This window comes from Eriocheir sinensis, chromosome 34 (genome assembly GCF_024679095.1).
Source record: "Eriocheir sinensis breed Jianghai 21 chromosome 34, ASM2467909v1, whole genome shotgun sequence".
NCBI classification, from domain to species: Eukaryota; Metazoa; Arthropoda; class Malacostraca; order Decapoda; family Varunidae; genus Eriocheir; species Eriocheir sinensis.
Window position 1 is genome coordinate 3,999,663 of NC_066542.1, and position 25,287 is coordinate 4,024,949.

The 25,287-nt window shown below is 41.4% G+C and overlaps 2 protein-coding genes across 2 annotated transcripts; one reads left to right on the forward strand and one right to left on the reverse strand.

The window, feature by feature from the left end:
* Positions 1 to 743: 743 nt before the first annotated feature.
* On the reverse strand, positions 744 to 8,607 carry LOC127006928 (uncharacterized). The gene is made up of 9 exons (XM_050877279.1): positions 8,446 to 8,607; positions 7,510 to 7,705; positions 6,734 to 6,893; positions 6,327 to 6,439; positions 5,896 to 6,033; positions 5,260 to 5,461; positions 2,170 to 2,314; positions 1,729 to 1,843; positions 744 to 1,239 (listed from the first exon to the last, which is right to left on the reverse strand). The coding sequence occupies exons 2-9, from the start codon at positions 7,702 to 7,704 to the stop codon at positions 1,084 to 1,086; spliced, it is 1,224 nt and encodes a 407-aa protein (XP_050733236.1). The 5' UTR covers position 7,705; positions 8,446 to 8,607; the 3' UTR covers positions 744 to 1,083.
* A 344-nt stretch (positions 8,608 to 8,951) lies between these two features.
* On the forward strand, positions 8,952 to 24,892 carry LOC127006926 (nucleolar pre-ribosomal-associated protein 1-like). Its single transcript, XM_050877274.1, has 15 exons — positions 8,952 to 9,757; positions 10,192 to 10,366; positions 10,836 to 10,981; positions 11,343 to 11,543; positions 11,942 to 14,602; positions 17,878 to 18,183; positions 18,636 to 18,973; positions 19,973 to 20,186; positions 20,730 to 20,857; positions 21,039 to 21,242; positions 21,714 to 21,934; positions 22,306 to 22,504; positions 23,114 to 23,302; positions 23,478 to 24,128; positions 24,514 to 24,892. Exons 1-15 carry the CDS (start codon positions 9,706 to 9,708, stop codon positions 24,754 to 24,756), a joined length of 5,928 nt encoding a protein of 1,975 aa, XP_050733231.1. The 5' UTR covers positions 8,952 to 9,705; the 3' UTR covers positions 24,757 to 24,892.
* The last annotated feature ends 395 nt before the right edge of the window (positions 24,893 to 25,287 follow it).

Here is a 25,287-nt window from a genome sequence, read left to right on the forward strand (position 1 = left end):
ATATCCTGTTTAGTTTCCTCAAATTTCTTAAGTCCGTATTCCTTAACATATCAACACCTCAGTTCGCCTGCTCGTTAAGCCTCTTGTAGAAGTTCCTGGGATTTACATGGACTGTTTTGCAATCCTGGTGATAGTTTTACACGAGCTATGCATGTTGAACGGGAAAGTTACCCATGAAAACCTGGTTAGTCTTCTCTGTGGCCTTGGGTAATAGACGTAATGGGAGCCTATGTTTGAGAATATGTACCTTATTTGCCTCTACATGAACAGCAACCACTCTATTACTACTTACAGGGTTCTCTGTCTTATATATGGTTGGTTTTGCAGCTTATGAACCCACTGTGTGTCAAATGGTGGACTGGTTGGCTCATGGTTTTGTGTAAGTCCTGATCGTGAATTCCGCTCACTGTGTTGTGTCGTGAGTGAGACCGTTTTCTATGTGACATTGATAAACTTCGATAAATACATTGTGCAAGATGACACCGTTATCTGTACGCTTTGTCCCTCTCTCTCTCTCTCCCGTACCATACACATGTCCGTAACCTGAGGGAAAGAAAGAAGTAAGTAGAACGTTCATTTATTAATATATATATATATATATATATATATATATATATATATATATATATATATATATATATATATATATATATATATATATATATATATATATATATATATATATATCCTATACCACACACACATCCATAACCTTTTCAACATGAGGCAAAGAAAGAAGTAAGTAAGTAGAACATTCATTTATTAATATATATATATGTCTCTCTCTCTCCTGTACCACACACACACGTCCATAACCTTTTGAACATGAGGGAAAGGAAGAAAGAAGTAGAACATTCATTTATTAATATATATATATACGTACAGTGTTATGTGTTGACCTCACCACTAGTTCTGAATGCTTCTATCTGTGTGTGTGTGTTTGTGTGTGTGTGTGTGTGTGTGTGTATGAGCAGTCAACACAATACTGATGAGTCACCTAACTTACACTTCATGACCACTGACGCCTTACAAATAGAAACACACAGTAACAAAACCAATATATAAAATTCATCTTTGTTCGTGTCATAGAATGGGTCTGGCGGAGCTCTGTGTGTAGTAGATCATTGCCGCGGTGAAGTTGATGGTCCCAGCCAGGAAGAACACAGGGAACCAGCGCCCATGCGAGGTGACCACAAGCTCGGCAGTCACCGGCCCGCACAGGATCCCAGGTATCGTCGCCTGCGGAAGAATGTTGTAACAGGAAGGGTCATTATTTTTACATAAAAGGTCATTGGTGTAACAGGAAGGGCTGAAGTGTGAAGGAAGGGTCAGGTTGTAACAGGGAGGGCTGGGGTAAGAAGGAAGGGTCAATATTGTAACAGGAAGGACTGGGGTGTGAAGGAAGGGTCAGGTTGTAACAGGGAGGGTCAATATTGTAACAGGAAGGGCTGGAGTGTGAAGGGTCAGGTTGTAACAGGAAAGGTCAATATTGTAACAGGAAGGGCTGGGGTATGAAGGAAGGGTCAGGTTGTAACAGGAAGGACTGGGGTGTAAGGGAAGGGTCAATATTGTTACAGAGAGGGTCAGGGTGTGAAGAAAACACTATTACAACAGAAAGGGCCAGGTTATCTCAACACTAGATTATGGCAAAGAGCATCATCTCTCCCAAGCATATTACCAACCAATGCTTTTTCTCGTCACTACAAGTCAACTAAGCGTCCAACTTACGAATGTGTTTGATATGGCGAAGGTGATTCCAGCATGATTGGGGGCAACATCAGCGTGGTTACTGAGGTGACCTGCTGAGTTGGCTGAGCACATTCCCATGGCCACGGATATCACTCTGGGGTTACAGGACACCAAATGAGTTCATATTATTCACAAAGGAAGTCTGAAAGTAAGGCTGGAGATGAACTAGACAGTATCACAGTATAAACATTCATTTCAGTCATGTCTAACTACCCTAACAGCATGAATTCAGTTAGATAATACAGTATATACTATAACATACACCAATACAGCCACTCCTCTCTTTTATAGGAGCAGTTCATAGTGGGCTTTTTAGTTTTTGTACATTTTTGCCCTTGACCTGCTTCCTTTAGGCCTACTGTGAAAAAAGAAAATAAACTATGCCCATATAACCTCACTATAGGCATTCAGGACACTTACAAAACAGCCACCACCAGATTCGTAACCTCCGGGAAGAATGCAAGGCAGAGTCCGGGACCCATAAGGCCGAGGAGGGTCATTAGGCGACGAACACGCAGGACCGGCCAGCCCACGGTGACCAGCTGATCCGCCACGTGACCCCAGGCTGTGAAGGAAGGGTCAATATTGTAGAAGGGTCAGAACTGTAACAGGAAGGACCAGAATTGTAATAGGGAGGCTCAGTATTGTAACAGGAAGGGTCAATATTGTAGAAGGGTCAGAACTGTAACAGGAAGGACCAGAATTGTAATAGGAAGGGTCAGTATTGTAGAAGGGTCAGAACTGTAACAGGAAGGACCAGAATTGTAATAGGAAGGGTCAGTATTGTAACAGGAAGGGTCAGTATTGTAGAAGGGTCAGAACTGTAACAGGAAGAACCAGAATTGTAATAGGGAGGCTCAGTATTGTAACAGGAAGGGTCAATATTGTAGAAGGGTCAGAACTGTAACAGGAAGAACCAGAATTGTAATAGGAAGGGTCAGTATTGGAACAGGAAGGGTCAGGCTGTAAGGAAGGACAACTTTAACATGTATCTCATTAGTTCTTACTCTTTGCCAGATAATATGAGACTTAATACTGAAAAGGGGAAGCAAAGTCTGAGGATTAAGAGCTCCGAGGAAAAAATTGAGAATGGGAACCTCTTACTTACACAATAAAGTAGTTTTCCCCATAGAAATACAAATACTTGGAATACATTAAGGACAGAATTCGGTGTGCAGACCACGAATATTGATTTTTTGTCCTCCAAACAGCACTTTTCCAGCAATACCAATAGTTTTTTTATTGCAAGTGCATACGTGTGTGATGTAGCTCTGGTGTTATTTTGATAGAGATAGCAGCGGTAGTTTCTTCGCAAAAATTAAAAAAAGCATCAAAATTTATAATATTTAAAATATGTGGAATAACTTTGAATACGTATCCTTGGAGTACAGTAATTTCCTTTTTTCACAGATTATCCAAACCTTGAAGTACAATTAAGTGTACTTTCGTAATCACAACTGAAAAGACTATTTTTTCATCACATTGCAAAGTACTGATTTAAATTTTTTGTAAAAAATTGCAATTCAAAATCTGCATACTTAAATTTATGGTAATTAAGACTTGAAAATACATAGAATTGGAGATTCGAGTGTCGTGGTCATTTTGAAACAAAAATATTAAAATCGCTTTGTTACTTACCAAGTTATTCCTACCTTATTCAGAAAAAAGTAGTTTCACGATAATTGCACTTTTATGTTGAACATCTTCCTTACACCATAAAGAAGTGCCGAATGGAAATATCAACTCACCTAGTCCATTGGCCATTCCTTGGTAGTCAGTAGAAGAGGGTCTGGTCACATCAGGTCAAAGTCAGGTCACTTCAGGTCATGTTCAGGTCACCTATGTAGCACTGTGATAGTATTATATATAGGTAATCAAGGCTCCTGGTCTCCTGTTATTTATATATAAGAGTACATAATAACATTAATATGTTATATATCTCTCATATATAATAACACATCATCAGGGTGTCAGTGATGCCCACCCAACCTCACTGTTGCCAGGAAATCATTTTGAAACAGCCAGGCTGTCCTCACAAACATTGTTTCACCCGCGTGTCTTGTGGCAACAAGCTATGTCTATATTCAGCAGCAGATACCGGAGCGTATATCAGCACAAAAGTGATCAAAGCATCAGGTACGAGAAACGTGCACTCTCCACAAAGTATTGACGCATGTGCACATGCACTCCCCATCAATGTATTGATCGCACTAACAGTAAGTTCAGTAAGGGGAGGCGGTGGCTGGAAGGATAGCGAGACGGCCCCGCGTCCAGGAGGACGCGAGTTCAATCCCCGACCGGTGCCACCAAGCTGGGATTTTTCAGCCGCCGCCGAGTGGCTTAAAACTACCCACATGCTGTCCAGAAGACCACCTATCAACCTGGACTCTAGATTCTAGGATCAAAGATGAGCTCCGGGAGGGCAGCTTGAGCCAATGCAAGATGGCGCCACTATAAACACTCGCCTGCGCCAGAACGGGCTGGGCCGACCATCAGGACCCACCGGAAAGAAGCCTTGGACCGACCATCAGGATCCACCGGGAACAAGCCTACCGGCGCAATAGGCCGCGACGTAAAAAAAAAAAAAATAAAATAAAAAAAATAAAAAAAACTGGTTGTGGCTCGCTGCCTAGCTCTGCCTAAACTCTCATACACCCTAACTAAAAAAAAAAACAGCCGAAAAATCTTTGAAAATAAGAGAAACACATGTAATTGAAAAAAAATGGACTTTAACCGACGCGCTGGTCTTTAAATGCCACCCACTTAAATGCCCAGCGCTAGGTGAAAACGTGATTGTACAGTTGCCACCATGGCCTACTGTCTGCGTCGGAGTAAGACGAAATTAATGATATATTCTTAAGAAACCGACATTTTTTGACCGAATAACCGAATTCTGCCCTTAAGAAGAGGAGCGTAGCAATATAGGGAAAAACTGGACATGTATAGAAATGAAGACAGGATCGCAAGAGAGTAGCTCAGGCCCTGTCACTACAACCAGGTAAATCATGCACCACTCAAGGGGATACTAACGCATATAATAACTGAATACTTTGAATGCATTAGAAGAGTGTAGCAATTTAAGGGAAAACTTGACAAATATAGATATGGAGACAGGACCGGATGTGTGTAGCTCAAGCCCTGTCCATTACAACTAGGTGAATCACACACCACTCCATGGGATACTAATGCAAATAATAACTTAGAATGCATAAGAAGAAGAGTGTTGCAATTTAAGGGAAAACTTGACAAATATATATATGGAGACAGGACCGGATGTGTGTAGCTCAAGCCCTGTCCATTACAACTAGGTGAATCACACACCACTCCATGGAATACTAATGCAAATAATAACTCAGAATGCATTAGAAGAAGAGTGTTGCAATTTAAGGGAAAACTTGACAAATATATATATGGAGACAGGACTGGATGTGTGCAGCTCAGGCCCTGTCCACTACAACCAGGTAAATCATGCACCACTCCAAGGGAATACTAACGCAAATAACAACTTACCAACTCCACACAGAGAACTAACAATATAAGGCACGGCAGTGAGGCTCATACTCTCCTTGTTGGCCCCAAGTGTTCTCGAGAGGTACGTTGGCAGCCACTGCATGATGATATAGTTGCTCCAGTTCATGGCGAAGTGTGCGATGTATATAGACCACAGAGACCAGTGGCTTATCCATTCAGTCCACGTCACACAAAGCAACTCCTGAGAAAGATGAAAGGGAGAAGACATTGGCTAGTGTTCTTGGATGCTTTCGGCTCTTATGAGAAAGACTTCTAGAGGTCATAAAAGGGGTTAGTCGGGTTCTCATGAGATTATCCAATTCACAGGAAGGCAGGAATACATATCTCAACACCCTTTCAGTTTCAACACAACAGAATCAAAGCATATTCATCCCCATCACATCATAGGTCGTTCCCCTTTCTTTCTTATGAATAAAGTGTTGTGTTCTTTTTTACCCAGTAGAGAAAAGTGGTGAAAATCTATCATGAAGGCACCAATACATATCCCAACACCTTTTAATTTTCCACACAGCAGAATCAAAACATATCTATCCCCATCCTCGGCAGCCTCATAAGCAAAGCAGTGGGGCAATTTGAGAACATTGGTGTAACATGAAGTACAGGAGGATTTATTACCTTTTCCAATAGCTGCTGCCCCTCCTCGTCAGCCAGCATGGGGGGGTCGTGGTAGGTGAAGAGCCAGCACACGACCCACACAAGACCCAGGATGCCGAAGATCTCAAAGCTTATCCGCCAGTCGATGTGAGGCACAAACTGAGGAAGAATTGAATAGATTGTTGTTGAAATAGATTGGATCTCTCTCTCCCTCTCTGTCTGTGTGTGTGTGTGTGTGTTTGAATAGCTAAATGGCAGGCAAGGATATTGAGGAGGTAAAAGTGTAGGAGGAGGAGGAGGAGTAGTAGAAGGAAAAGGAGTGTGTTTATAAGTGTGTCGTATTATGAAGGGATTTTATAGATACTTTAGGTAAATATAAGAATACCACAACTAAATAAGAAAATAAGACAAGTCGTAGAGGCCGTGAAGAGTAACGATCGTAGTTGACTAACCAGCGACGCCACAGTCTGCCCCACGGACCCAGCAGCAACCATGTAACCAAAGGCCCGGCTCCGCTCCTCTGCCGGGACATGTTGAGCAAAGAGCTGAAAGATTGTTGGCAAACCTAAAGGGAAGAAAGATATCACTGGGTTAACACACAAGTAAAATAAAGTTGGGGGGTGCACGCTATACATTTTTTATTATGGCAAGGGCAAAAAACAGACATCAACAGAAAAAAATGCTAAACGCTGCTCTGGCAAAAGATAAAAAAGAACGAGGGGTAAAGATCACCAAAAGAAATGACAAGACGAAAGGCCAATCATTTAAGGAAGTTCTGTTGTATTGTACCTCATTCTTTGTGAATCATATAGTTCTAATGGATTTACCGAGAGAGCCTAACAAGCACTGAACGACTTACCTAGTCCCTCCCCAAGGCCCAGTATGGTCCTGGCACAGATGAGGGCCGGCAGCGACGCAGCAGCGAGGGGCGTCAGCACGGTAGACAGTGACCAAAGTAAAACAGCAAAACATAGCACCCTACGTCCACCATACGAGTTGACAGCATTGGCTCCGATAATCTGAAAGCATTGTTACATTTTCAGTTAAGTGCTTGAAATGTAATGGCTGACTGTATACCACTAACTCATTTATATTTCATTATGTAATTTTGTGATTTTATAAGTATATTCCATTTAAATAATCACAAAATATTTAGTTTTCGAGTTTGTTGAAGTCTCTCTCATGATTAATTCTTTGTTATTTTTGCATGGCTGGAAACATACTCTCATCAAAGCCATGTTGTAATGATGGATCACTTACGCTCTATTTTTGAGGAAAGTAACCTCATCGTATATTGAAGGATGCCTATTCTATCAAAATTCATCATCATCATCATTATCTTCAGTGTGTGTGTGTGTGTGTGTGTGTGTGAAATTTGTGGTTAAAAATCTAAAACCAAACATTTGTCTGTGTTTCTATATCTATCTATCTGTCTATATGTCTCTGTCTATCTATGTGTGTGTGTGTGTGAATGTGAAATTTGTGGTTAAAAATCTATATCTATCTATTTCTCTGTTTCAATATCTATCTATCTGTCTATATGTCTCTCTGTGTCTTTCTATCTATCTGTCTATCTACTTGTGTGTATGTGTAAGTGATTCTTAAGAGGGTTTAGCTTCTTTTCCATCCACTGACCTGGCTTGTGAAGTATCCGAAGGCAAAGGCCGAGAGGATCCAGCCCTGCCAGTAGAGGCTCCACTTGTACTCACTGGTCATGGGCACGATGGCCAGGGGCATGAGCACTCGGTCGGCAGCGTTTATGAAGTTTGCCACCGAGCACAGCACCACCACCTTGGACTTGTACCCAAACGACCGCCATTGAAATTTCATCCTGCAAGTAAGAATTATTGTAGGTAGGGTGCTTTGAGGGCAGGGAAATTTATTGATAGCAGGTGAGATGGGAAACTTATACCGTTTACCGTTGATGAGGTTTCAGGCCCTGGTCTGCCGCCATAGCAGCGCTCCACAGGGCCACTAACATTATAACAGTAATATTAACACCTAAAGTTGTCCTCAATCCTCATATTTGTTAAGTCTACCTACCTATTTAAATCTACAGGCTCATGGAGACACAACAACGACCATCCAACTATCTAAGAGGTGAATAACTAGGAGCATTTACATAAGTAGCTTGCCAATATACGTAATTTATCAGCAAAATCCAACATCCACCCGTGAACTCATTAAATATATATTGCTTTTTTATTCTTTATCTTACTTCAGTCTTTTTTTTATTTTCCATATCCAAGTCGTAATGAAAGCCTGAGACTACTACTTCTACTACTACTACCAATACTACCACTACTACTACTACTACTACCACCACTACTACTACTACTACTACTACTACTACTACTACCACCAATATTACTACTACTACTACCACCACTGCCACTACTACTGCTACTACAATTACTACCAATACTACCACTACTACTACCACCACTACTACTACTACTACCACTACTACTACTACTACTACTACTACAAGGTTAAAGTTAAGGCCACGTAACATATGTTGGCCGCCAGCTTCTTTACACTAATTTAAAGCACAGGTACCATTGTGCTCACCTGTGGGGCTACCATTACAATTAGTTTATCCCCTCTGAGGCAGTGGAAGGCGAGGCAGGGACGAGATAAAAGAAAAGAAGCTGCTCGTCTAGTCGGTTTGCCACGTCCAGGGAAAAGGCAACAAACGTCAGATGTTCGACTCCATGGCTGTGACTTTGACCTCGACGCCATTTTGATAGTATTTAAGCCATTTTAAGCAATTTACTATATATAAGCCTCGTAGTATATCTTTAAACGAGTCTCATCTATAGGTTTTCTTATTGGCTGGATGTTTGAGTTAGGTTTAATTAGTGAAAGCTGATGTTTCGTCTAATACAAACACATCATTATTTAAATTATTTGAAGCCACTAACTATATATATATATATAAACCTCATCATACATCTACAAACACATCTCATCTTTAGTGTTTCTTATTGAATGGATGATTTAGTAACGTTTATTTAGTGAAATGTGTTAATTTAAGCCCAAGTCAAGGCGTTCGGATGTCTTGGTCCTGGTCTTGGTCTCGGGCGCACCACATGTAAACAAGATCATCTCGCACGTGTCCGGGAGGCTGGATGTTTATTATTTTTGTTATTTATTACTCTATGAAGGCAAGATAAACAGTGTAACGCCATTGAAAAGAAGTGTTGGAAGTAGAAGAGGATATATTCAAGAGGAAGAGGACCTGCGAGGAGAAATAAAACGATACAGGCCAAAAATAAGAAGAGGGTCGAGATACACGTGTCAATGATGCTGCTTGACAAGACGTATTTATTATTATAGTGAGGAGAGATAAATAGTGTAACGCCATTGAAAAGAAGTGTGTGAATAACCAGAAGAGAGTACCAAGAGGAGGAGGACTTACGAGGAGAAATAAAGCGATACAGGTAAAAAGAAGGAGGGTCGAGATGGACAAGACATATTATTATAGTGAGGAGAGATAGACATTGTAAAGCCATTGAAAAGAAATGTGTGAATAACTAGAAGAGAGGATCAAGAGGAGGAGGACTTACGAAGAGAAATAAAACAATACAGGTCAAAAGAAGAGGGTGGTGATACACATGTGCCCGTACAAGATATATATTAAAAAAGATACATGACACATACCCTGTAAAAATGTGTCTCTTACCCGTGAACATTGATATTAACTAATCCTAATTGACTGCAGCATAGCGACACACAGTTAAAGCAATCTTCAAGACCATTGATAATAATAATAAAAATAGTTTTTGATTTGACAGTTTTCAATAAGCGGCAAAATCAAGGACACGAAAGATGAAGGTCGAGACACTTTTGACGGAGCTGGCGGGGAACCTTCCTTTTGCAGGTGACTATAAAGCCTTAAGGTTCTGTATACTTGATTACTTACTTACACTCAAATACTCAACACTTAAGTCATTCCAGCAATACCTAATTCAAGAGGTAACTAATTTTTGTCTAATGTATTTTTCCAGCCTTATATGAACTTACTGATATGCCTTTTTCATACAAGGGGTTGCTAATTTTAAAGTAATGTATTTTTGCAGCCCTAAAAAAAATTCACTACCGGTACTGTAATTTATTTTTGTACAAGAGGTCACTAATTTCAGACTAATGTATCTTTGCAGCCTTAGAAGAACTTGCTAACATAGTAACATTTTTCACACAAGATGTCACTAAAAAATGTCAGTCTAATATATCTTTGCACCCTTAGAAGAACTTACTAACATAGCTTTTTTATGTACATGAAGTTGCTAATGTCAATCTAATGTATTTTTTCAGCCTTAGAAGAATTCAACACTTTCCTGGAGGAGAGCGCTGAGCCACAAGGGATCGTCCACGGGCTGCTCCTCTCCTCAAGAAAATGCGACGAGATCCTGGAGCTGTTGCGGGCAGAGAAGCGAACCCACTCAGAGCTGGCCACGATCTTCACCACTCTCGGCCACGTTCTTTTAAAGTGAGAAGCGTTTGTGTCCTCATTAGATAGAGCATAGTTGTCATAGGATCAGCAGGAGTGGCATTTTTATTAGTTACTTACATTCATACTTTATTAATTACTACTCTGAGCTGGCCACGATCTTCACGACTCGGCAACGTTCTTTTAAAGTGAGAAGCATTTGCATCCTTGTTAGATACAGTATAGTTGTCATAGGTTCAGCAGGAGTGGCAGCATCAGTAGTAGTAGTGGTGGTAGTAGTAGTATCTGAAATTGACCTGTGTTTTGGCCACTCATCTATACTTTCTTACATAGGAGCAATGATTAACAGGCTTTTTCTCATTAATTTTTTGCCCTTGAACTGCTTTCTTTGCTATAAAAAAAAGTAGTAGTGGTCAATAAGTCAATAATAAGACACACTTCTTACTACCCAGCAATTACAAGCACCTTATATATCTATCAACTCCTTTACTGATGTGTCTATTCTCAGTATCGCCGGCGAGCTGAGTGAATTCAGTCATGTCGGCCTTCACATCACCCAGCAACTGCTCCACAACCATGAGGGAAGCATCTACAGACTCATCACATCCTCCAGCAGCAACAGAGCCTCTAAGTCCGTCCTCAGATGCCTTACCGGTGAGAACACTCGGCTAACATCAAACCTCCTTAATAGATAGGGTCATATTCTTAAACATATCGGCGCCCCAGCACACAGATTTGACAAGGCTTGTGTGGGAGTTGTGGGCATTTCCATGGGTAGTTTTATGGCCCTGCTGGTTGTTTGGCTCTTCCTCTTTACCATGAACATGAAAAAAACACTCTTTAAAACCTGATTGATCTCATTTTTGACCTTTGGAAATAGTTCATATGAGAGGTGGAGGTGTTTAAGACTACCGACCATAGTTTACCGTTCCCTCCGTCATCCCCTTTTCATGTATCAAGTTGAAGGAAGTAGTGGTGGAGATGTTTCAATATGTCATTATCTTTGGTCTTTCAGGGATGGTCATGTGTGGAGGTGAGGCTGCCAATGAGGTCCTAGCAACACTTAACTGGCAGAAGGTCAACATTGAAGCCGTCGCCAACCGCCAGAGCCTCAAGGATGTCTATGATGTCCGGGCCTGGTGCATCTACCTGATTCTGGCATTTCTGAACTCCTCGGAAGAACCCAACCTCACCAAACAGTTCCTGCTGAAAAAAGGTGAGTTGGGACAGTTGGTTGATGATTGAGTGAGAAATTAGGTGTTGTTGATGGTATTATTTCTCCTTTTTCTTCTTCTTTTTTTCTTTTTTCTCTCCTTTCCATATCATTCCTTCTTCAATGTGTATATTAGTGCAGTCTTTCTTTTTCTTCTTCTTCCTCTTCTTCTTTTTCTTCTCCTATGTACTTCTTTTTCTCCTTTCTTCTCCATATCTTTCTTCCTTCAAAGTTTACAATCTTATTCTTTTTCTTCTTCTTCCTCTCCATCTTTAAACTTCTTCAATATCTACATCATCTTCTTTCTTTCCCATATCTTTCCTTCTTCCAACAGATTCAAGTTCCTTCAATAATTACAATTCTTTTTATACATTTATCTATTTATTTATTTTTCCTTTCAGATTTGTTGCCAGCTATCTTTTCCGGGCTGGTCTGGGATCCATGCGAGAGGGTCATCAATGTCCTCAATGTGGTTCACGAGTCTGTCCTGCTGAACCCCAGTGTCACCAAGACCATGAAGATCGACCTGTTCACCCCCGCCACCACCAAGCACCTTCTGGACCTATACAAATGGATGGGACCAATCGGAAAGCTCGCCAAAGGGGGGAACTTAGATGACCTGGAGAGTGATTTAGCCAAGGAGGTTTTAAGCGATAGAAATCAAGTCACGGATGCGCTGCAGAAATTCATGATGACTCTCTGTACCTCAACGACTCACGGGATCATATTTAAGGAGAAGATTCAAGGGGGCTCCATTAAGTCAAATAACTGGTATGTTTACAAGATCATGTCCAACTTGAAGACTCCATGGGAAGACCCTAAGGAGAGTGAACTAATGAGTAGCTTCTTGGGTAAGTGTCCAGACCTCCTCAAGACCTACATGCCCTCCCTGAAGAGCTCCCTGAAGCCAAGACCAACCAAGGCATTTTTGTCGCTTATGAAGATGGTGACACACATTATTGATAGCCAAAGCCCATGGACGAAACTCGAGGCTCATGGGCCGGAGGGAGCAGTGGGTTGCATCGTGCCGCAGCCCCTCATTCCGCCCTACATCAAGTCCCTGCTGGAATCATTCAACAGCTCGGTCAGGTTCTGTGGGGTCAAACTCGTGCTCTCTATGCTATTGAAAACCAAGGAGACATCTGAGGTTATTCAAAGCAGCAAGGAGCTTCTGCCGGAGGTCAAACATCACGCCCAGGAGAAAATCAAGAAAATGGTGTTCAAGATCTTAAAACTAGGACCGATTATCTCTTCCTGGGAGATCGCCGTTGGTCAGAAAACCTCAGACATGGACGAGGAAGAAGAATCACCACCGGAAGACTTGGAACAGCCTCTCAAAATCACGGAACTCCTGCACATCGCCAAAGCCTTGACGCTCTACAATGAACTCCAGCCGAACGAAGCTTTGCATAAGACTCTTGACCCCTTGAAGATGCTGGATGTCGTACAGAGGCTCCCAGAAGACTGCACTGACACTACAGAGAACTCAAAAGCAAAACTAGAGCTCCAGGTCCTGTGTCTAGAGCTGTTGGCACTCGGGAAACAGAGCCAAGAGAGTGTGATAGACAGCAGTGCCATTGAAGGTGAGAGCAGCCAGAACATCGAAGAAAGCATCCTCTACAAGCTGATCTGTACGTATGCTCAATCTGGAAAGGAGATTTTGACGCAAGAGGACGAGCATCTCCGAGTTGTTGTAACGGAGAAGTGCTTTAGAATCCTGTCCACGTCCCTCGCCAAAGTAGGGTTGCCGGCTCACTATGATGGCAGCGTTAAGTTCTGGCTAAGACACATTACAGGGGAAAGGGACACAAAGCTTGCCTCCTTTCTCACCATGGTCGTACAGAAAACAGTGTCATCCCTTCACCAGTACACAGATGCGATTATCAAGATAGCGAACAATCTGAAGGAGCAGGTCAGCGAGGGGCAGATCACATCCTTCATGAACTCCCTGGAAACGATGGAGATTGAGGATAACAGGGAGGTGTCAAATGTGTCCATCTCCCTTCCGTTTTCTCGACTGATTCTGGCTGCTGTCGATTTGCTGGAAGGAGACGCAGATCCAGACCATGTGGAATATTTCTCTAAGGTCATTACAGATTACCAGTACTCGGTGAATGACCCGGAACTGCTGACCACTTACCTCCTGCAAAATGAGAGCATCCTGACCTTGACCTTAGTGGAATATTTGAAGTCCTGGGGTAGAGAGAGTGCAGAAGGAGGTGCTTGTGGCAATGGTTTCAAGCTTCAAACCATTCCTTTGAGTGAAAACCCAAGTCTGTCGGAAATCCTGAAGTACTTGTTCATGACGGGTGACTTGGCATCTGTCGAACCTCTCTTAGAAGGCGACAAACTGCAAGAATACGTCACCAAAAAAGATCTGGATTTGGCCATTTCGCAACTACTCCTGTACATACACTTAAGATCGGACGCCCAGAAGGGGAAGAGCAAGGTCCTAAAGAAATACGTGAAGATCCTTCAACGTATTTATCTGTTGCACGAGAGCAGCGACACGGGTGAGGCAGAGCACGTGCTTCAGACGGTACTGGAACACCCTCGAATCCTCTCAGCCTATCACCCATTCTCCAAAAAGGTCACACCGGTCACTGAACTAGCTCAGGATTTCATAACGTCTGTCCTACAAAAGCATCCAACACTGATCTCATGCACAGTTCCATATTTTGACACTATAGCAAGATCAATAGACTCTCACCTCCACACAAGCGACAATGTGGATTATTGGGCGCCAGTTTCACCGTTCGTTACGTCGAAAAACACGATTGTTAGTTACGAGGCAGCGGAAAACATCCTCGTGACGTGCCTCAGAACTCCATCCTTTCCCTCGGCCTCTCTGGAAACCCTCGTACTCGAACTCATAAAACTGATCTCCAGGACGACAAGCGCAAAGAGGAGGTTAGGCGGAGAGTCAGTTGAGGTCCTTTTGAATAAGTTCCTGGACTGGGGACGAGCTACGCAAGAGGCAGCATCTCAGGAGACTCTTAAACACCTTGAGACTCTGCTGGTTCAAGTGTTAAGTGCTTCGAAGATTGAGCAACTCACTTCAGGTTAGTTACGTTAAGGTTTATTTTTTCATTTGTCCCTGTCTCTAGTATCACCACCACCACTTCATAGCTCTTACTCATCTCTTACCTCTTACCCACCTCATATTCACCTCTCTTCTGGCCACTCCTTCTGTTTTACTCAATCACTCATCCCTATTCTATCCAAATCCCTTATGCAAGAGTCACCCAGCATCAGCACTCTTTCATCCCTTCCACTGGTAAACTCTAGGACAGCGTAAGTCCTTGTTCCCTCTTTCCTCCTGCCTACAGTCCCTATTCTATCCAAATCCCTTATGCAAGAGTCACCCAGCATCTCCATTCTTTCATCCCTTCCGCTTGTAAACTCTGGAACAACAGCCTTCTTCCTACATCTGTATTTCCTCCTGCCTACGATCCCTATTCTATCCAAATCCCTTATGCAAGAGTCACCCAGCATCACCACTCTTTCATCCCTTCCGCTGGTAAACTCTGGAATAACAACCTTCTTCCTTTGTCTGTATTTCCTCCTGCCTATGACTTGAACTCTTTCACGAGGAGAGAGAGAGAGAGTATCAAGGCACCTCTCCACATGAAATTGACCTCTCTTGACCTCACATTCTATTTGCTATACCTTTTTTGTTCCTGTTTTTATTTCTTCCCTTGACCTGCCTCTGCTGTTAAAAAAAAAGGAAGAAAATTTACCATGATATGAGATGCTTACAGTGAGTTGAGAGCCTCCCGGTAATGGCTTTCTCTGTTGCAGTCTTGGGTTAAGTCTTGTATCGGGCTGAGGAAGGTCTGTGTGTGAACAATTATCTGTCTTCATTAATTAGGGTCAATTCAGCTGCCTCACACCACTAATTGGGACATCTGTGTGTGCAGCTGTGTGGTAAATGTGCAGGTGTGTTTGGGGGTAATTGTTTTCAGGTGTTACGTGGAGTGATCTAGATTTCTTTTTTATGACTTTGTACTGCATTGATAATTCACTCATTCTTTACTTCTTTTACTTAAGCCGTGACTGAACTGAACACAAGGATATGGAATTATTATCAAAGGGAAGAAAGAGGAAAGGAAGATATAGAATTAGAGAGATATAAAACATTATTAATATCTCTCCCCCTTGAAACTGAAACACAAGGATATGGAATTATTAGGAAAGGGAAGAAAAGGAAAGGAAAAAGAATTCATTAATATCTGTTTGCCGGTGACTGAACTGAACACAAGGATATGGAATTATTATCAAAGGGAAGAAAGAGGAAAGGAAGATATAGAATTAGAGAGATATAAAAAGAATTCATTAATATCTGTTTGCCCTTGACTGAACTGAACACAAGGATATGGAATTATTAGCAAAGGAAAGAAAAAGGAAAGGAAGATATAGAACTAGAGAGATATAAAAAGAACTCATTAATATCTGTTTGCCCTTGACTGAACTGAACACAAGGATATGCAGTTATAAGCAAAGGGAAGAAAAAGGAAAGGAGGATATAGAATTAGAGCGATATAAAAAGAATTCATTAATATCTGTTTGCCCTTGACTGAACTGAACACAAGGATATGGAATTATTATCAAAGAAAAGAAAAAGGAAAGGAAGATATAGAACTAGAGAGATATATAAAGAATTCATTAATATCTCTTTGCCCTTGACTGAACTGAACACAAGGATATGGAATTATTATCAAAGGGAAGAAAAAGGAAAGGAAGATATAGAACTAGAGAGATATATAAAGAATTCATTAATATCTGTTTGCCCTTGACTGAACTGAACACAAGGATATGCAGTTATAAGGAAAGGGAAGAAAGAGAAAAGGAAGATATAGAATTAGAGAGATATAAAAAGAATTCATTAATATCTGTTTGCCCTTGACTGAACTTAACACAAGGTTATGCAGTTATAAGCAAAGGAAAGAAAGAAATTGAAGATTGAAAAATAAAGAAAAAAAGACAGAAAAATGGTTCAAAAAATATCTGCTTGCCTTATTCTGTGTTCTCTTTACATTTTTCCTTCCTTTCCCTCCGTTACTTTTCGCACCCTATACTTAATCGCTCATTTAACTTATGTGTTTTTTCTCGTTAGTAGTTATTCATTCGTCTACTTATTTTTCCATTTTCCATTGTTTATTGTCTATTCTTTATTTCTGTATACATAAAGCTGTGACTGAACATTCATACATACTTAACCCGGTAGCAGCAGGGATCATGTTTCTTAATGGTCCTTCTAAGCAAGAAAAATGAGAAAAAATCATCCCTCACACAAACCATTTCATAATATATATCAAAGCATTTCTGATCAGTTTATGCATCATCTATTTTGGGGGGTTTATATCATGGCACAAATTTGGCCCGTCATTGCTACACATTAAAGCCACAAATTTGGCCCGTCGTTGCTACACATTAAAGCCACAAATTTGGCCCGTCATTGCTACACATTAAAGCCACAAATTTGGCCCGTCGTTGCTACACATTAAAGCCACAAATTTGGCCCGTCGTTGCTACACATTAAAGCCACAAATTTGGCCCGTCATTGCTACACATTAAAGCCACAAATTTGGCCCGTCATTGCTACACATTAAAGCCACAAATTTGGCCCGTCATTGCTACACATTAAAGCCACAAATTTGGCCCGTCATTGCTACACATTAAAGCCACAAATTTGGCCCGTTGTTGCTACACATTAAAGCCACAAATTTGGCCCGTCGCTGCTACCGGGTTAATCACTTATTTAACTTACTTAGGTTTTTTTTCTCGTTAGTAGTTATTCATTCGTCTTTATTTTTCCATTGTTTATTGTTTATTTATTCTTTATTTCTGTATACATAAGCTGTGATTAAACATACGTACTTAAGGATACACAGTGATCAAAAGAGGCTTCATCAACCTGTCTAACCTCATAAGGGAAATTTAGGACATATTAACTGAATCCCGTGATCTTACTTCTCAGTCTTCCTTTTCCTTTTCTGTTTCCCTTTGATAATAGATTTTAAGACATGCAGAAATTGATTGAATCCCTGTGAATAAGAATTGAATTCATCTCAATGGCGCTTAAGTTGTGGGGAAGAAAGGTGAGGAAAATAGCTCCCTCCATCTCATTTCTCTCTCTTCACATGTCTTAATTTTTTTCACATTTTATCACTTGCTTAGTCAGCATTTTTGTTTCCATTTACTCTTTGCCTTTGAGCTGCTTCCTTTGCTGTAAAAATAAACCTGTGATCATATTTTGTAAGACGAGCAAACATATATATACACCGAATCCATTTACTGCACTCCTCTCTTACTCCCTTCTCTCTTATACTTCCAGGGGACTTGAAATCACTCCTACAGGTCCAGCCGGCATGCCCAAACCTATGTTGCCATATCGTGCGCCAACACCCACCGCACGGCAGGACCTTCGCCAAGTACCTCAAGAAACACCGGACAGCTCTCCCGGCCCAAGCTCTCACACTCTCACTCCTGTTAGAGCAAGAGGTGGGGGAGGTCACCATACTTGCAAAGGCGGCGCTCGTCAAGGTTATGGACGAGATCAAGGAGTGGATGCTGGATATTGAGGGGCCTGAGGATGCTACGAGTGTGCTCCTTCCCCATGTCTTGAAGGAGGGTTTGCTGGGTGAGTTTATAGAGGTAACCTAACTGAGTCTTTGGCTGCGAATTTTCTTTAAATTTAATGTCTAGAATGTAAGGAATATAAATGCCCTGTTTTGCCTTCCTTTGTAGAACTTCCTTATGTTATTTTTTTTTTTTTTTAACATTTGTCCACCATTCACTTCTTTTGTCTCCCTCGTCTTTAACTTCTTTATGGTTTCTATAATTAATTTTTTTTCTATTTTCTATTTTTTTTCTGTCCCCACCTATCTATCTATCTATCTGTCTATCTTAATATCTCTCCCTTTCAAGTACGATTAGGTTTTTCATTGTCCATTTATATCTCTATCTATCTGTCTATCTCTATTTCCCTCTCTCTCACTCTCTATCTGTCTGTGTATCTTGCTATCTCTCTCTCTCTCAAGTCCTGTTAGGTCTTCATTCATTCTTACTTTATTTTCCTATATTATTTTTCAGACGAGGACATCATGTGCGCCGTCTGCAGCAATCTCTACGAAGCCACAGTCACCAACCGTCAGGCGCCCCCCAAGAAGCTACTCTCCCTCCTACCAGTGTTCGAAGCCCTGTCAAAAGCCGGCCCAGCACTTACCAAACTCGACCTGCCGGAAGAACAGTTGTCAGTGCTCCACATCTGCTTGAGCTGCATCAGAAGCGCATATCAGAAGGAAGACCGGGACTCGGATCTCTTGCTGGGGGTGGCCAAGGTGGTGTCCGAGGTGGTGCTGAAAGTGGAGGAAGGTTCGCTAAGAAATAGTCTCTCCGCCAGCAAGATTTGGTCCTCCTTTGTCAAGCAGGTGGGTGTTGAAATGGGTTAGAATCTCAAGTTAAAAATGAGTTGAAATGTGTTGGAATGTTGAGTTAGATTGTGTTGAAATGCAAAGTTAATATGTGTTGAAATGTCAAGTCAAAATGTGTTAAAAGTTAAAATGTCAAGCAGGTATCTGTTAAAATGTTAAAATGTTGAATTAAAAATGTGTTAAAATTCAAAATATCAGGAAAGTATGTTAAAAAATGTCAAGTTCAATGTCATTATGTCGTAATATTTCAGCCAATTAGTATTTTTTTCAGTAGGTTAACATGTTTATGAGGCATGTGGAGTCATTACTGAGATAGGATTTGATTTATACTTGAAAGGAAAGAAATATTTAAGCACTCATTAGTATTTCCATGATTCTAAGCTAGTATATATATTTGTTTTTCATCTGTAAAGCCATTAGAGAGACAGCATTTTATATATACTTGAAGGAAACACTACTCAAGCATCCATCAGTATTTCCATGATTTTAAGCTAATATATATAATTTTTTCATCTGTAAAGTCATTAGGGAGAAAGCATTATATATATATATTAAAAAAAGAGAAAATACTAGTTAGGGATCAATCAGTATTTCCATGATTTTAAGCTAATATATATAATTTTTTCATCTGTAAAGTCATTAGGGAGAAAGCATTATATATATACTTAAAGGGAAAAGAAATACTAGTTAGGGATCCATCAGTATTTCCATGATTTTAAGCTAATATATATAATTTTTTCATCTGTAAAGTCATTAGAGAGAAAGCATTATATATATACTTAAAGGGAAGAGAAATACTAGTTAGGCATCCATTAGTATTTCCATGATTTTAAGCTATATATATTTTCTTTCATACCATCTTCATCTCTCATCTTTCACTTTGCATTAGAGAGAAAGCAATTTATTTACACTTAAGGAGAAAAAAATATAGCTTGTCACTCATCAATACCCTCATGATTCTAAGTTACACACATTTCCTTTCTCTTCTTTCTCCAGGTTCTTCGTGTCGGCATCACTGACCCCATACTAGGCCCGGACATGATGCAGACACTCACTCACCTCTCGTCAGTCGTGTACAGGAAGGACGGGAATGCCAAGGCTCCTGGAGAGGGTGTTCTGCCCATCACCACGCTCTACCAGATGGTCATGGGCCACTCGCAGTACCTCACACTCATGTTTAACCAAGAGGAGGAGTGGGAGGGGCTGAAAGGTGTGTGTGATCAATGCTGTCTCCTTCCTTCTTTCCTTCATTATGTCTCTCTTTCTGTCCTCCCTTCTGTCTTTCTATCTGCTGTTCCTTCCATCTTTTCTTCCTTGTTTCTTTCCTTTCTTCTGTCTTTCCTTCCTTCATTCTGTCTTTCCATCCACTGTTCCTTCTTTTCTTTCTTTCTTTCCTTCCTTCTGTCTTTCCATTTGCCATTCCTTCCTTTTTTCCTTCCTTCATTCTGTCTCTCTGTCTTCTCTTCTGTCTTTTCATCCTCCGTTCCTTCCTTTTTTCCTTTCTTTTCTTTCTTCTGTCTTTCTTTCTGTCTTTCCATTTCTCCTTCCTTCTTTCCTTCCTTATTTCCTTCTTTCTCATTTTTTTTATTGTTCCTATACCAATTCTACTTAACTCTCTGTCTCTGCCTCTGTCTCTGTCTCTTGTCTCACTCTCTGTCTCTGCCTCTCTGTCTCTGTCTCAGTCTCACTCTGTCTCTCTCTGCTAAATGTGTTGCGATAGATAAGTAAGACGCAATACGTATCTCATTTCCAGAACAAGTCATAGCGCTGCAGCAAACCTTAGTGGACTGCGAGCCGTCAGTCTGCCAGGAGAGCCACGTCCCTATACTTCTTGGAGCGTACGGGGCCTCCATGTCTACCCTGGACCAGCGCATATTAAAGGTGGGTGACTGTTATTCTCCTTTTGATTGACTATAAAGTGGGAGTGTCTGAGAATACCAACCATTGACTTAACAAATATATTAATCATTACTTTGTTGTTTGTTGTATTTAAGGACTGAACAGCTGATTCCCTTAAACATTACATATCACCTCTCAATAACTATTTTTCTAACTCTCCCAGATGCTGTTCTCCTACGAGCATCAAGGCTTCATGACCAGCTACCAACCAGTCCTGTGGGGCAAGACAGCGGTTGTGCACTTTGGCGTCAAGTCCCAGAGTCTCGGCTTCTTCAAGGACCCTCTGCCGGAACAGGTGGTCGGCCTGCTCAACATGGACAAGATTCTCCACACTTGCTTCAACTTCAATACCAGACTGCCGTTGGAGGTGAGGGCTCTGTTCTTTCTTTCTTTATTTCTTCCTTTCTTTATTTTATTATTATCATTTATTTTATTTTTTCTAGTAGAGGAAGCAACTCAAGGGCAAAACTAAATCAGGAAAACAAGATCCTGCTAATTGTTGCCATATTCTTGCTATTTCTTCTCCTCAAACATGTCAATACTCTGTGATCTTATATTAAAGCAGCTGACTGGTGTTATCTATGTGTTTATCAGTCACCCTTACATTTTTTCTAACCTTCCAGTAACTCTCTAAATCAGCAAAACCAGCTTACACACTCTTCTTCATATCATAGTTTTTAGATCTCAAGTTTCCTGTGATTTCTTCTTTCCTTCTTTTCATTTAACATCCTTATTCTTTTCCTTATGAGGCTGGGGTTTCGTGTGACTTACCTAACATTAAGAAGATTAGTTCATGCTGGTTAATGTCACTAAACGATCTTGAATATTTCTCCCTCAGCCGACGGAAATCCACAAGGCAGACAAGACATTGTACGACATCCGGTTCCTGTTGCCACTGATGCTGTACCTGGCTGACGAGGACCGGCTGAGCGAGATTGACTTCGCGGAGTGTGGTGCTGTTGTCCTGGGCCTCATCGCCTTGACCTCACACCAGCGGGAGGTTTGGGGCACTGGCGCGGCGATCCTCAGATGCATGGTGGAGAAAATGGAGAAGTCTCGGTAGGTTGTATGAAAATTGTGTGTTTTTGTGTTGTAATTTTAAGCTTTGCCATGCAGGGACGTGAATATACTGTCCAAATCCCTTCTGCAAGAGTTACCCAGCATCTTCACTCTTTCATCCCTTTCACTGGTAAACTCTGAAACAATCTTCCTTCGTCTGTGTTTCCTCCTGCCTATGACTTGAACTTGTTTTTCTGTATTATTTTTTTTCTTTTTTTTGCCCTTGAGCTGCTTCCTTTACCGAAAAAAAAATATGCATAACACTGTATAACTATTGTAGTTTCACTCAGATTTAGTCATTTCATGCATGTCTTTAACCTATCAAGATGCAGAACACTATAACTATTGAGCGCATTTTTATTTTCGTCCAGACACCGAAGGCTCAGTCTGCCGTGGTTCTGGATGGTTGGCGTGGTGAGCTGCGCCATGAACGGGAAGTACCGCCGCCTGCCCGCCCTGACGACCCACTTCCTCATCCACGGCACCCAGCTCCTCTCCCAGCCCGAGCATCCCCTGTACAACATCGTCCTCAACTATGTGTTCCTGAAGCCGGATTTTAAGCTGTATTTCGTATGTATTGTGATGTTTTTGGTCCTTGGGTTTCCTGTGACTTATTTTTCTTTCTTTTCTTTTTCTCTTATTATTATTATTTCCTTCCCTGTACAACTACGTGTTTTTGAAGCCAGATTTTAAGCTGTATTTTGTATGTATTGTGGTTTTTGGTCCTTTGTGTTTTGTGATTTCTTTTTCTTTCTCTTCTTCTCATTATTATTATCATTATTTTTCTTCTCTTCTTATTCTCTGCTTTGTATGTATTGTAGTTTTGTGGCCTTTGAGTTTTGTGTGTCTTCTTCTTCTTCTATTCTAATTCTTTTTTGTTTTATGTTCTTTTTCTGTTTGTGGTTTTGGTGGTTTCATGTGATTGCTCCTTTTCTCTTTCTTCTTTTTGTCTTCTTTTTCTTCTTTTTCATCCTTAATTTCCTTTGTGGGGTAAGAGTTTCATGTGACCTTTTCTTCTTCTCTTCTTTTTGCTCTACGTCCTTATTTTGTGTTTCGTATGACCTCTTCTTCTTCTCCTTTTCATTTAACATACGTATTTTCCCTTACGACATTGGGGTCTCATCTAACTTAACCTAACATCAACACACACACACACGTAACCCATCTCTCTCCCCTCAGGTCCCAGAACTGTACCGTCTCTACAACTCCGCGCACGTTACTGACAGCCGAAAGCACCGATCATTCCTGCTGTCGATCCTCTCCTCCGGTATCAGGCAAATCATCGACTACAAGATCAGCCAGAGGAGTTTCACAGCCACTCTCATGATGGGGATGCTGCAGGCCCCAACTGTGGATGCTGAACTTAAGGTAAATAGGTTCTCGTGTTCTTTAACCCGTCTGCTGCGATTGGGTGAGTGAAGTGATGCTCCCCCTGCTGTATGCTCTCCATAAGTCATAAAAATCCTACCAACCACTGCACTAGCTTAATAAAGAATGACGTTCAATAGCAGTTCCATCTTCTTAACAACTATTTCTCTCTCAGTCTCAGGTTCTAGAGGTGGTCGAGGCCATGGTACGAATCCCTCTCGGCGCCGTGGAGCTCGTGCGGCAACACAGTCTGCTCACGGTCCTGCCCACACTGTTATCCGGGGACAGCCATGAACTCCCAGGCAGCAGGTCTGGCCACTTGCTGCTCCTCTCATCAGTGGTGAAGGTCGTGAGTGCTCTGTGGGCGACACTGTTTGATAGCACCACCAGGAAGGACATAGTAGCCAGCGACGCGCCAGATGAGCATTTCCCGGAGCAAGACGATGCTGCTAGTCCGGCTAAACCTACTAAGAGGAAGAGGGACAATGACACCAGAGAAAGTGCAAGTAAAAAACCCAAAGTCGATTCTGGGATTGACTCGGAAAGCTCGGATGCTGAGTTGAGCAAGGAAGACCCAAAGGAGTTTTCTGTCGGAGGAATGGCCCCCACAGAAAAGCTACTCCCTCCTTTGTTTATCCATGAGTACCTGAACACCCTGATGCTCCTCCTGCCTGTCATCACCGCCAGCTCCCCGCCCTCCACCCTGGCCACCTATCTTGGCCTTGTGTCTGAAGTGGTACAGTATGTCGAGAGAGTGTCGGAGCTGTCGAACAAGAAGCAGAGGATACGTCTTGCTGCCCTTGCGCCGGAAACCATCAAAGAACAGGCAAGTAAAGTCTAAAGGTCATATTCTTAAGCACTGACTTTTCCTTTTGGCACCCAGGCACATATATTTGACAAGGCTTTCGTAGTAGTTTTGTGCATTTCCAGAGGCAGTTTTATGACCCTTCTGGTAGTTTGACCCTTCTTCTGTACCATGAACCTAAAATAGTACTCATTAGAACCTGACTGATCCCCTCTTTGGCCTTTGGAAGTAGTTGGTGTGAAGGCAGAAGTACTTGAGAATACCACTTAAGTTTTCACAATTGCTCATCACTGTTAACTCTTGTATTAGGAACCTGGACAGTATCAGAATAACCATATAGACAGCTCTTTTATACCGCCCTCACACTTCAGTCCAAACCCTTTTTAATCCAGTTCCTTGCTTGCAGGTGTTTGAAAGAGTTCAGTGGAACATCCTACATGACCACCTCCAGGAGCACCTCAGTGATAACCAAGAAGTGCAGCTGATGGGTGGCAGAAGTCAGGAGTCTATGCAGAAGTGGAGGAGTGAGCCGCTCAGTGTGCCTCTAAAGAAACTAGACAAGAGTGAATCAGAGAGTGAAGAGTATTGTGATGGAGTGAGAGAGCTGAGAGAGGCTGTTATGAAGCTTTTGAAAGTCTTAGGAAAGTAAAGAAAAAATAAGAACTTGTTGATAGCACAGAAGTCATCACAGTTTTACATCTTTTTAATGTTATTGTTAAGTTTAAGTATTTTTTTGTGGGAATATGATGTGACAATGAAATAAAACCATAAATACCAAGGAAAAATGGTCTTCCTTTATCAGTAAGTTCATGAACCAGAACTGTATCATGTAGTATATGTAAATACCAATTGACAAACAGTGATAAGGAGTAACCAAGAGATATGCAAGGATAATGGGAACAAGTACATATAGCCATGCACAATTTCCACCTCCTTTCTGCCCCAATCAGAGAGGAACCAAGAGATATGTGATCAAGTCAATTTTATATCTCATTTCTTACTCTCATCAATACTGTGACGTAGGCGCCTTCAAAGATATACATTACTCTTTAAACTCAAGTCCACCAACGGCGTAAATCCCTCGAGGTTACCAAGAGCGGCATTCGCATCATCGCTGTCGTCAGGAGATGATGGACTTGACGAGGACGATATAATACCTCCATGCACGCGACGAAGCGCT

Coding starts and splice junctions, on each gene's coding strand:
- LOC127006926 (XM_050877274.1), top strand. CDS start 9,706: ATGAAGGTCGAGACACTTTTGACGGAGCTGGCGGGGAACCTTCCTTTT. Junction 20,187..20,729: donor GGAGTGGGAGGGGCTGAAAG/GTGTGTGTGATC, acceptor TCTCATTTCCAG/AACAAGTCATAGCGCTGCAG. Junction 23,303..23,477: donor CTGTGGATGCTGAACTTAAG/GTAAATAGGTTC, acceptor TTTCTCTCTCAG/TCTCAGGTTCTAGAGGTGGT.
- LOC127006928 (XM_050877279.1), bottom strand. CDS start 7,704: ATGAAATTTCAATGGCGGTCGTTTGGGTACAAGTCCAAGGTGGTGGTG. Junction 6,894..7,509: donor TCGGATACTTCACAAGCCAG/GTCAGTGGATGG, acceptor CAATGCTTTCAG/ATTATCGGAGCCAATGCTGT. Junction 5,462..5,895: donor GGCAGCAGCTATTGGAAAAG/GTAATAAATCCT, acceptor CATCTTTCTCAG/GAGTTGCTTTGTGTGACGTG.